The 13,314-nt window shown below is 42.4% G+C and overlaps 1 protein-coding gene across 1 annotated transcript in view; it reads right to left on the bottom strand.

The window, feature by feature from the left end:
- The window catches only part of rbfox3a (RNA binding fox-1 homolog 3a), a 125,631-nt gene that overhangs the window by 21,542 nt on the left and 90,775 nt on the right, over window positions 1-13,314 (bottom strand). The window contains exons 4-6 of the mRNA XM_070851479.1: window positions 7,611-7,664; window positions 3,319-3,411; window positions 1,823-1,883 (exon numbers count right to left, since the gene is read on the bottom strand). Of these exons, the coding sequence (XP_070707580.1) occupies window positions 1,823-1,883; window positions 3,319-3,411; window positions 7,611-7,664 (208 nt within the window). The remainder of the gene's footprint in view (window positions 1-1,822; window positions 1,884-3,318; window positions 3,412-7,610; window positions 7,665-13,314) is intronic.

The following is a 13,314-nucleotide window of genomic DNA, read 5'->3' as shown; positions in this document are numbered from 1 at the left end:
TACATAATCACTCTCCTGTTATCTTTTCCCTTTTGAAGCAGAAGATCAGCCTCTCCTGCTCTGTTTGTCCATCTAACATGGAGTTATACTGTATGTTTTCATTCTCTTCTCTTTTTGTTGGACTTTAAAAGACATTAGCTGGCTGGTCATTTCCATAAAACATTTCCCACTGTCCCATTTTAACATTTAGGAGTAATATCCCTGCTGGATATTCTTTTCAAAAATCACACATGCAAGCAAATCATTTCATTTGGAAATCTTACATATGGATGTCCTGAGAAAAAGACGTTTCCTGAGCCACTAGGCTGGTTAGCATCGCGGCCTAACAACTGGGTGGTCTTTTATGCATTTTATATCTGCATGTAATATTTCCTCCTGTGCACAAGTGGCAGCTCTGTCACCAATGACGACCAATGAGTGAGTGCAGCATTTACAAAACAGCCACAAAATGAGCTGGTGCTGAAAACCCCAGACTGTTTTAATGAAAATCTTGACTGCCACTGTAACACAGGAGAATAAGTTATCCCACAGATCTATCCATCTCACATCGAAAACATCTAACACAGCATTTTAATATTTCTATATCAACCATGTGGCACCTGATTGGAGCTGCAACTGAAATGTCAGACACAGCGTACCAATAAATCTGGAATCTTTACATTTTCTGTTGTTTTACTATTCTTTTATTTAATTTGGAAACTGGGGACAATATTATTATCCCACTCTCTCATACACACATGCGGGCAGAAACGTTGACCGTAGTGCACTACTGCAGCTCCTCTTTTCTATTTTTATTCACTTGTATTTTTGGGGTTTGGCAACAGTTTGCTAAACCACCGTTGAAGCCAATGAAGCAGATTGAACAGAACTGAGAAAGAGAGACAGAGATGAGTTGGGAGGAAATACACATACGTGTGTGTGTGTGAGAGAGAGAGAGTGTGTGTGTGTGTGTGTGTGTGTGAGAGTGTGTGTGTGTGAGTGTGTGCAGGTTTTTGTGTGTTTGTGCTTGAGGCCTGATGACAGTGACAAATGGAAAACCCTTCAGGGCTCATTCTCTCTTTCTCTGCACCCTCAAACAGGATGGAGGTGTGTGTTTATGCGTCTGTGCACACACGTGTGTGTGTGTGTGTGTGCGTGTGTGTGTGTGTGTATAGAAGAGAGGTGCTGACCAGGTCTGGCCATTTAATTCCTTCCCTTGTTCATCCATCCCCTCCCCTTCTTTTACTTCTCCCCGTCCTCATCATTCACTCCCTCTCTCCCTCCATCACTCTTTCATTCCATCCACATGAATGAGAGAGATGGAGGAGAGAAACACACCCTAAAGGCCGTTCTCTCCCTCTTTATGAATGACTTCTGGCTCTTTTTATTGGCTCTATTCATTTACCCATTCACTCTCTTGTCAATCTACCAAAATTCTCCTCCTCCTGCTTTAAATGCCGCCTCTATCCCCGTCTTCCTCTTTCTCTGCTGCTCTTTTTCTTTCAGCCTTTTAACGCCTCTCGCTGCCAAGCAAGAAAAGATTTCCCTTTTGCTATTTGCATGATATTTCAAACCAGAGCGACTGCCTTTTTGACAAATATTTGTTTCAATAATCAAATGTGAGCATCTCTTTTTTGTGAAGACGTCTGCTACCTGGCTTCCATTTGAAGCTTTTGGTTTCCTTTCCTTTCACAATGTGAGCTCAGTATAACCACAAGAGGGTGGAGAAAACAGAGGAAATTAATAAGTAGGCAAGGAGACATGAGAGTGGGAGGAGTGAAAGGCAAGCTGCACGTAGAAGATGTGCAGGGGGGGCTCGGAGGAGATGGAAACAAGGTCTTACCGTTCGTGTAAGGGTTCGCCATCTTTTTGTTGGTCATTACTCTGGCTGTGGCGTTGTTGACCTGTCGGCAGAAGAACAGCAGTTGGTGAAAGGTTGACACACACACATACACACACACACACACACACACACACACACACACACATACAAAAACAAAAACTGTGCATAGTGTGGATAATCCACATCACAACCACTCTCCATGCAATACACACAATTTTTTATTTCAGCAATGAGGCCACATGCAGTAAGTCAAAGGTCTGATATTGAAACACATTCAACAACATCAGAGAAAAAGAGTGAAAGAAAATCAAACAAACAAAACTGAATGAATACACAGAAAATGTTTGTATAACCATGAGAAGCGACACGAGACTTCATGGATCTCTTTTGGAAGCATTCCTATATCCATCCTGTCCTCTCTGGTATACTCCCTCTCTATTCACAGCTGGAACTGTACATGGCTTTCCTACTGTCCCAGTAAGCTGGTTTTGGGAGTTCATGTACTGACACACAAAATATAATTTTATTTTGCAAAGTTGCAAAAATGTCAGTATATAATATCCACTAATAGCAACCAAAGCATTATTTAATTTTTATGGGTCCTCAATCCCAAGCTCTTGGTTAAGATTAAGAAAGATGGTGGTCTGCTTTAGATATGGAAAAAGTCACATTTAACCACAAAAACCACAATCTATGTTTAACCTAAATTAAGTGCAAAAGTGCTGTTGTTACATAAACCATACCACATACAGAACCCTGGTGTTGGGTGTCAAAGTCTAACGTAACGTCTCAAGTGTAACGTAACGTAAAATCTGAATATAGCAGTGGTATACAAACATAATGTTTAACTGACTGTAAGTCTGCCTAGTTTCTCAAGCGAATAGCCTGCAAGGTAAAAAAAAAAACAGCCCTAAGATTCCTCTATTAGATGAACTCTGAGGCGGAAAAATGGAAACAGGAAAAAAGGAGTGAGTGGACAGACTCCCCATGCAAGAAGATAGTGACATGGAAATGGGGCATTAACTGCTGAGGTTTGAGGCCAACAAGTTTTAACACGGTGTAAGACACACTGGCAGATCGCTGATCGCCGTGGAGGGAGTTCATTTCTACCAGGCTCAAATCAAAACCACTGTGATCTCATGCACAAGCCACAGACACAGAGACACATGGTACAATCCATCATGAGCAAAGAAGAACTGATATCAAAAAACACAGCAACAGACTCACACACCACTGAATAGGTCTGTCTTTCCCTTTGTCACACACACTTACGGATCAGGGTTCGGCATGCAGCGTTCAAAGTGCAGCAGGCAGGTGGGAGAGAGGAAATGGATGGAAGGAGGGGAGGGAGGGAGGGAGGGGAGGGAGGGAGTATTGCAGGAAACTTCAGGCAGTCAGAGAAAGGAAAGAGAGACTCAGGGGGAGGAGGACGAGGAGGAGGGGGGGGGGTAAAAGAAGAAGGAGAAGGTAAGGAGAGACAGGAAAAAGGAAAGCACCTCTATTTTGCGTCCCTCTACGATTGTACCATTTAGTTTCTCCCGTGCACGGTCAGCATCTGCACTCGTTTCAAATGTTACAAACCCAAAGCCCTGCAGTGGCCAGGAGGTGCGGTTGAAAATCAGGTGACAAAGGAAGGAAGTCCAGAGATGAAATGGTGAAACAAATGGGGAAAAGAAGAGAGAGAAGAAAAAGATACAAAGCACAGATGAGAGAGCTGCAGGTCAGGTGGCGGATCTAGATCTAGAAGCAGAAGCTGGAGAGACGTCAGCCTGGTTAGACAAACATGAGAAACAGTAAGGAAAGCTGGGCGCACAGGACATCAGACCACAGAGCACAGTGTAGGGGGGTGTGTGTGTGCTTTCTACGTTCTCTTCCTCCTAGCAGTCCACACTCTGCTGTACATGCACCTGCAGAAACAACTGGACCTGACTGAACCAGCAGATGGAATGAAAGCCTCCACACACACAATGGAGTTTGTGATGTGCATACATTTGTGTGTGTGTGTGTGTATTTGCTGTGGGATTCAGTTGCTCTGCTGCTGTGCAGAGGCCCTGTGGGTGAGCAGATAAGTGCCATACAATTACAATCTCCACGGCATCAGTCAGCCGTGACTCTCTGAGCCCTAGGACGCAGCTCGCTCATGAGACCCTGTCTGCATCTCAGACTGGGCCTGGAGAGACAGCTCACTCAAACAGCCCATATGCGGTAAAACATGCCTTCAAACCCTAAACCGCAAAGTCTCATCTGTCCATGTCAATGAGCTTAAAACAGGCTGGGAATGAAAAATCCTCTCTGCTATCACTGATCACTGCCTCTGTTGAATGCTCCATTCTCTCAGCGTTCTGAACCTTGTTTTAAAGGAAAACTGATGTTAATTAGAACTTGGGTTTCATTTCCTTTGCACCAGCCATCAGTTCTATCAGTTAACGGTAGACTCACCAAGTCAAATGCTAAGGTCTCAAAGCACAGCAACGTCAATAAAAATAAGTCCAAGGCACACACAAGCAGCTGAATAATCAGACAGGCTACAAAAATAAAGGCCACGTTGTAGAAAGGTGGGGTTAGGCCCAAGGACAACAACTACGTGGTTAAGAGGGTGGTGCTGGTTAAGCTTGTTAGTAAAAAGTTGTTTTTCTTAAAGGGAACAACCCCTAGTGTTTGAGATTCCTGTAGTTATTCACTCCTGGCAGGTGCATCACATGTCAGTCACTAGTTTATTAGCCCATTAGTTCACTAAAGAGGTGTATGAAAGGTCTGTGACTGATGCGTGTCAATGAAAAGTAGAAAGCAATCACAGAAGAAGACATTCTGCGTGGACCTTTTTCCAAATCTTATTTCATGTTGCTACAGTACATTTTTATTTTTTATGTCCTCGTCCAGCATTACAAGCACAGCACAAGCTGTTCAGACACACAGGAAAGTGTCTCCAGCCACTGTGACTCCAGTACAGCCACGGTTCAAGTGTAGCTCTAATGGAAACATGATGGTTCTGTAGTGGCACGGCAGTGAAGTGGTGGTAACACAGTCCACCAGACCTCCATCCTCTCTAATGTCCAGCAGGGGGCTCCAAACAGGAAGTCTGATTGGATGGAAGTCAATGAGAACATGAGGCGACTTCTCTCCTGATTTATCAGCTCAGTGAACGTTTTCCTGATGAGTTTCTGCTCTCAGTCTCTAGTTTACAGTCTTCTTCAGCACAGCAGGATGTTCGTCTAGTCAGTTATGGTCCATTTAGAGGAAGATACACCAGGAAGCCCATGTTGTCCTTGTTTTCATCTTAGAACTTTGACCCTTTCGCTGCGGTTTTTTTTTTTACTTCAGTAGCGTAAAAATGTCTTGTTCAGTGTTCAGTTGTGCTAAAAGACAGGAGCTGGCTGTTCAGTTTCTCTATTGAGAACATTTTGTTTTAAGCATGTTTTTTGCTAAATTAGCATCCCACTTAATACCAGACATAATTACATAATTACAGATGCACCTTGTTAACCAGGCTAGCTAACGCTTGCTCGGCCCTCTACAAATAGATTCACATCTGGCTGCATAAAAACTAAGATGGCGACAAACTTGATTGTTGAAAACAGCAGTCCACAAACCAATGGGTGATGCTTTACGTCCACTTGTTTTAACCAGTCTGTGTGTGGCAATGACAGATACAGCTATGCTGGTGTGTGTTCTATGAATCCTCCACATAATCTCACCACCTCTGGACACGTCTTAGACAGACAGTCACCACTGGAACTCATGTGCCCCAGATTTTTATTTTATTTGATGACATTTTCCACCTGAATAATGGTTTCGTTTTTCATGCAGTCTTGACTAATCATATGACATCTCTTGATGCTTTCATGACAGAGTAATATAATAATCCTAATGTGTATGGAAATGTACATGTGACTGGTCTAATAAGCCACTTAAAGAAAATACATTTCACAGTTTAGTGACACATTTCTTGGCTTTAAGATGCCAAACTGAATGTTCCTCCTGAGATAAGTTTAGGTGAGTGTGGTTTGTTTGCTGAGGCTGATGGATCTCAGTAAACTTCCCCACCTTTTCAGTCTTATTAACGCCAGTTTTGCACACATCAGCTGTACCCCATCGCCCCATCAAACTAGAGCCCTCAGACTAATGGTTACCAGTGTTCTGGTGTGATGCTTTATCTATATAACCTGACCTGAATGTTCTCACCCAGTCTTTTCCTCTGTCCCCTTTGTGTCGGACAGTGCTGCCTACAAGTGTGGTCGCTGCTCTCACTGCTCCTGGCCTGCTCTGTCATTGCTGAGTTAAGGCTCGGAGGCGGAGAGTGAACTACGTTTGTTATGCCTGGCAGACGTGCCTGTTGGACGAGCAGTCAGTCCTTAAAGCTTATGTATCCTGGGCCAGTCTTGCCCTGTAATTGCTTCACCAGATAATATGTGTAAACGGCACTCGGCGCCGTGATCTCGTATGCATATACAGGATTCACTGCCTTCTGCTGGGCATAAATAACACATAGGCCTGCCCTTGAGAGGAGGAGCAGATAAAAAATACATTTAAAAGTGTGAAGTGGGAGCAAAATTAATCCTTCTGACATTTTGTTGCCATGTATGGGTACATTCACTGCTCTTCTTCCCAATGCAGATAGTCTGCTTTTTTTCTTTATCATGTGTAAATAATTAGCGTTCTCGGGAATGGGACGCCACCAGACAAGCACTGAATGTAAAGAGGACCTGCTAAAAAGAAGAGCCTGAACACCCTGTTCATGAAGCCTCAGTTTCTGCAGGGGGCACACTTGCTGTGTGCTACCGGGTTGAGTTGCACCAACTCTTTGTAAATCCATTACAAGTTGGTGAAGACTTCAGTAATGTGTTAATCAGCTGCAGGGATACCTGTAGCACAGACATACCAAAAGATGACGAAACAGACTTATTTGGTTGAACATTGCTGTCATAACTTCAGGTCCGAACCATCAGCTGTCAGGTTTGCTTATTTTGAACTCTTCAGCGCATTTCATCATGTAACAATATGTGACTAACTCGCTCGCTCTGAGCTTCCCAGTACTGTTTCTACAGTCAGTCAGTCAATCAGACAACAGATTAGCAAATGAGCCTCAACAGCAAGCCACCCAGTTAGTAGGTGTGGGTTCCTGGTAACAACTAAGTTCTACTTAAAAAAGTGTGTCTTGGAGATAGGAGTTGTCAGTTACACATAAATCACCACTTAATAAGCACATACATTACAAACAGGCTGTGTTTGAACTCAGAGACAGCTGGTGCAGCCGGCTCCAGACCAGGAAATATAAAAGCTTCATTAAATAGTTGGAGGGTGAATCACTGTTATAACATTGTGCCGTACCCGGTCCAATAACTGGATGAGTAAAATAGATGTTTGTTTGAATGATGATGCAGTTTTATTATGAACCTACTTCCGTCTTATCAGTGTGTCCTGACGTGTGAAGTCTAGGAGTATATTCTCATACAGTTTCTTCTTACGTCTTTGCACTGTAGGTTGGGAAACTAACCAGGCAAGACAGCGCATTTTTACTGACTGTATGAATCCTACTGTCAGCGTTAAGATAAGTATGAGAGATTCATTGTTTGTCACAATGTATGGCAGGCCACTAAGGTGTAAAAGCTGCCTGCAGGCAAGTGTCACTGATAGGTCTGTAATTACTATCAGACAGAGGGAAGGAGAGCTGTGAAGACAGTAAGAGCAATGGAGGGCTGCAAGAGAAAAGGAGGGCGCGGGACAAATACAGTCCATACAGACCAGAAAATCATATGTGTGAGAGAGAGTATGGTTACAGTGCACTTACCTTGGAGCCTCGCTCGTTAAAAATAATCTCCACGTCTAAAATCTTGCCAAATTGCTGTGGAAGACAGGGAGGGAGAAAGAGGGCAGGGGAGGAGGAGAAAAGCAGGAACGGGGAGGAAATAATTAGAAAACGGTTACTTGGACTGTTCTCTGCTGCTCTAAAATAATAAAAAAGACTTCCTGAATGAACCCAAGCTTAAAAAACACACACAGCTCCAATCTTGAATACCCTCCCCTGACTACCGCAAAGGTCAAGCAGTCAGTGCTCCAAATTAAGAAACTCCTCTTCACCTGACGACGAGATTAATAAAATTTCCATTTACTCTTATTGCTGTTAAATGCTGTGTTTGCTCTGTCGTGGTAATGGAGAGGTGTGTGTGTGTGTGTGTGTGTGTTGGGGACTAGGGCTACGCAGTGTTAATGAACATTATGGTGGTGGATGCAGATGCTATAACAGCACAACGCCTCAGCACGCACCACTGATCTTAATGATGCCCATCATCATTGGTTTTCCTCTCCCCTCGGAAAAAAAAAAGAGCAGATCCGGAGTATTTTCAGTGGAGGCAAAGGGCCTCTCAGCTTGTATACATTTGTTTATCTGCTCATGATGCACACCACCGTAGTGTCTGTCTCCCTAGTCTAACCACGCATTTGATGCCTATGGGCTCTTCTTCTCATGCAGCTTTTAATGGTCACGATTGGCTCCACATGTCATTTTAATTGGTTAATTACTGTTAAGTGAGACTTGGTGCTATTGGCCACATCCTCCAGCTTAATGATGTTGGTGGTGAATGTGTGGCTGTCATACTTAAATTAAATAGGACGAGACCTGGCCTTATGGCTTTCACTGCAGCAGCTGCTGCGGGGACAATGCCCTTTGTTTTTAGCCTGATCACGGGCTTGAATGTTCTGCGGACATATGAGAATACAAGCAAATGGAATTAGGCCTGTACCGGCTTTTATCACAGGTATAGACCACCATGGTCTACATCTGACACTGTAGAGGTTACTCCCTCACACCATCTACACTACGTTTTCTCAGGTCTTGCATCCTGTTCTTTTTATCAGATGTTTGAGAACATTTGAGCTGGGAGTGTGGGGGCCAAAGACAAATAGGAAACCAACAAAGAAAAATATTGCAACGCCGAAAGTGTTGTATTACGAAATAATTCAACGATGACCTTAAAGCACGACATCAAGGTGCAAATCTGTTCTCTCTTTTTGATTATTTTATATGTATGTCATGCTTCTCTGTTTGAACAGTCTGTCTCACCTGTGGCCACAGCCAGCATCACAGATGGCTGCCTGCAGAACATCTTACTACAGCACGGTGAGCATTTCAACCACCAGAGGTCCAGGTTGCTAGGTTAGCCTTTAAAAGATAATGCTGCTTTACTACCACAGACTGGATACGAGGAGTGGACGTAGCTTCCGGGTCTGAAAAGTGAAGCCGATGTGGAAGTGCCTTTATTCTTTCATTAATGGCCGGTAGGGGGACTGTGTTGGTTGTAAGAAGATGTCTGGATGAATGGAGGTCTAGAAGTGAGCCTACTTTACACTTGATTTATCAGCTCAGTAAACACTTTGCTAGTTTACAGTCTTCTTCGGCACAGCAGGATGTTCATTTAGTAAATTATGGTCCATTTAGAGGAAAATAGATAAAGTAGGGTATGCTTTGACTACGCAATGACTAACCAATCAGAGGTGGTCCTCGTGGAACGAACATCACTTTTGGCCCCAAAAAAATGGTGATGGCCATGAAACCAAGATAGCAACTTCCATAAAGCCAAACTTGAGGCTTCAGAAAGGCAATCCACAAACCACTGGGTGATGTCAGTCCACCTCTGTCTGCGTCCACTTCTTTTATACAGGCTAAGTTTTGGCCATTGTGTCTATGAGGTATTAAATATACTCACTAATTTAATAGCATGGCGACAAAGCTGATGATGAGATAGGTTGGAAATAGATCTCCAGGTTAGTCGGACTTCTTGTACGTAAAAGATTCATCGTAGCTGTCAGATGCACTGACTTACTGTAGTTGTGAACAATGAGGGATTCTTATTGACTGACCGATCACTTCCAGTGGACTCACTTTCAGTCTGATAAAGTGATAATCTCAATAAACTGTTGGTTTGTGTCCAGTCTGTCTGATCTTGTGTTTTTTTATTTGCAAATACATCCATGTCACACATTTATGTTACAGAACTACATGCAGTCTATTAATATCTTTATAATTTTATTTATGTGAACCCTCTAATATGAGAAAAACAACAAAGATTGATGTTGATTTCATTTCAAGAAAAGACAAAAAATGCTTAATGCAACTTTTAAAAGAAAAATCCGTGGCTGAATAATGTGAATAAACTGTTGGTTTGTGTCCAGTCTGTCTGATCTTGTGTTCCTTGGCTTAGTTGCAGTCATTTCATCCTGTTCCCACATCTCAGCCTCAGTACCTTCTGACTGCAGTGTTATCATATTGATGAATGTGTGTTCAACGCAATAACAAGTTGTAATAGTCTGGATTTCTCCTTTAACCCTTCCATGCATAGAGGTCACTACAGTGGACAGCTATTCAAAAGCTGTTTTCTTGTATATGCACGAGTTTTGATGGCGTAGTTGCACATCAGCCACTACAGTGGATGCTACTGCATCATCTCATACACTGACTGCTACCCAGTGGGAAGCCAAGATGGTCGACAGACAGCCAGAAACACCAAGTTGCTCATTTTCTTCTGTTCAAACCTTCTATAAAAAGAAACCATGCAGGTAAGAAAAATATGGTGACATCAAGTAACATGTAAGGAGTCATGCAATTGCTAAACTTTTATTGATTTTATATTGGGAGGGAATTATGATTAACCACATGTCCACTGAATTGTACATCATGCATCACTAGCTAGATTTCAATTACTGGACATGTAAATATATCTTAAATAAAAATTTGGGTTGAAAAAAAAAAAAAATTCAAATCTTGTTTTTCAGCCTAAAGATGAATAAAAACACTTCCTGACTGAGGTTATCATAATTCATGCATGAAAGGGTTAAAACATAACTCCCATAGTCCCTAGCATGTAGCTACTGCCTACCAGAGACAGTTGGGTCTGTATTTGTGAGGTTCGATGTTGAACAGAACTTAGGAAACAATGATGGCCCCCTTTGTTCTCCCTATTTTTGAACAGACTGCAGCCTGTAAGTATATCTGTGTATTGATACCTGCTCCATCCTGCATTATGACCATCTACAGGAATATAAATAATGCAAGACTTTAATTCTAGCAGCTTTCAAAAGCTTTTAGTGTTCATACAACTCTTGTTTGCATAGAAGAGTATGATTATACCTGATGGGACACACACACTTTGTCAATAGTCTGAGGTCAGACTACACGATGAAGGCATTTAGGTCCTCACTGATTAAGACTGTTCAGACTAAACCACTGAGGCACTGGAGGTGGTACATGCACACACACACACACACACACACACACACACACACACACACACACACACTGATGTAATCAGTCAAATAAAGAAGTAACTGAAGATGCATTAGTTCTACTATCTTCCTCCTCCAGAAGAACTTCCACAGCAGCTCAGAATATCCACTGATATCAGCTGTCTTTCTCTCTTTCTCCTTCCTCTGTTCACTTTGTGTATTAGTACAGTTCTCACTTTTGGTTTGTTTTATAAAAGAAAAAGAGAATTTTATACAGTAGTGTGAAAAAGTATTTGCCCCCTTACAGATTTCTTCTGTTTTATTGTCACACTTACATGTTTCAGATCATCAAACCAATTTTAATATCACACAAAGATGACCTGAGTAAACACAAAAAGCAGTTTTTAAATGATGATTTCATTTATTAAGGGAAAAAAGCTATCCAAACCAACCTGGCCCTATGTGAAAAAGTAATTGCCCCCTCCTTGTTAAATCATGAATTAACTGTGATTAACCACATTTTTGAAAGCTGAGTTCAATTTCACTTTCCACACCCAGGCCTGATTACTGCCAGAGCTGTAGAATCAAGAAATCACTTAAATAGACAACATGAAGTAGGCTGAAAGATCTCAAAATGCAACACATCATGCCCCGATCTAAAGCAATTCAAGAACAGACAAGAAACAAAGTCATTGACATCTATCAGTCTGGAAAGGGTTACAAAGCCATTTCTAAGGCTTTGGGACTCCAGAGAACAACAGTGAGAGCCATTATCCCCGAATGGAGAAAACATGGAGCAGTGGTGAACCTTCCCAGGACTACCGGCCTACCAAAATTACTCCAAGAGCGCATCAACGACTCATCCAGGAGGTCACAGAAGAACCCCGAACAACATCTAAAGCACTGCAGGCCTCACTTGCCTCAGTTAAGGTCAGTGTCCATGATTCAACAATAAGAAAGAGACTGGGCAAAAAAGGCCTCCATGGGAGAGTTCCAAGGTGAAAACCACTGCTGACCAAAAAGAACACAAAGGCACATCTCACACTTGCTAAAAAACATCTTGATGATCCCCCACACTTTTGGGAAAATATTCTGTGGACTGACGAGACAAAAGTGGAACTTTGTGGAAGGTGTGTGTCCCGTTACATCTGGTGTAAAACTAACACAGCATTTCGGAGAAAGAACATCATACGGACAGTCAAACATGGTGGTGGTAGTGTGATGGTCTGGGGCTGCTTTGCTGCTTCAGGACCTGGACAACTTGCCGTAATTGATGGAACCATGAATTCTGTTCTCTACCAGAAAATCCTGAAGGAGAATGTCCGGCCATCAGTTCGTGACCTTAAGTACAAGCGCACTTGGGTTATGCAGCAGGACAATGATCCGAAAGCACACCAGCAAGTCCACCTCTGAATAGCTCAAAAAAAACAAAGTGAAGGTTTTGGAGTGACCTAGTCAAAGTCCGGACTTAAATCCAACTGAGATTCTGTGGCATGACCTTAAACAGGCCATTCATGCTCCAAAACCCTCCAATGTGGCTGAATTAAGACAATTCTGCAAAGAAGAGTGGGCCAAAATTCCCCCACAGCGATGTGAAAGACTCATCGCCAGTTATTGCAAACGCTTGGTTGCAGTTGTTACCGCCAAGGGTGGCACAACCAGTTATTAGGTTTAGGGGGCAATTACTTTTTCACATAGGGCCAGGTTGGTTTGGATAGCTTTTTTCCCTTAATAAATGAAATCATCATTTAAAAACTGCTTTTTGTGTTTACTCAGGTTATCTTTGTCTGATATTAAAATTGGTTTGATGATCTGAAACATGTAAGTGTGACAAAAAAGCAAAAACAGAAGAAATCTGTAAGGGGGCAAATACTTTTTCACACCACTGTACATGTACATGTCCTTCACTTTTGCTGGTGAAACAAAGGTGGGCCTTTTTAAGTGAAAATAATTTCTTTACAACTCTACACTAGAGTTGAATTCATTCTTCTGCATATTTAATTTGAAAATGAATGAATCAATATCAGAGTTAAATAGCAGCCATTTCCAGCTCCAGTGTGAATAAATCTGACTATCTCGGTGGAGGCTCAGGCTGAAGCTGTGCTGTGTGGGAGCAGCTGGGATGAACCCATGGCTATGTGAAGCAGCGCTAACCTTGCCAGGCAGTATGATAATGCTCAGCCATGTGCTCCCCATAACTAGACCTTGAATCAAGTAGATTATTTCAATAAATAAATAAACATGGAGCAGGCAGCAGAGCAAAGACAAGGTCA

This window comes from Pempheris klunzingeri, chromosome 20 (assembly GCF_042242105.1).
Source record: "Pempheris klunzingeri isolate RE-2024b chromosome 20, fPemKlu1.hap1, whole genome shotgun sequence".
NCBI lineage: Eukaryota > Metazoa > Chordata > Actinopteri > Acropomatiformes > Pempheridae > Pempheris > Pempheris klunzingeri.
Note: the sequence above shows the minus strand (reverse complement) of the source record. Positions and strands in the feature narration are given on the sequence as shown.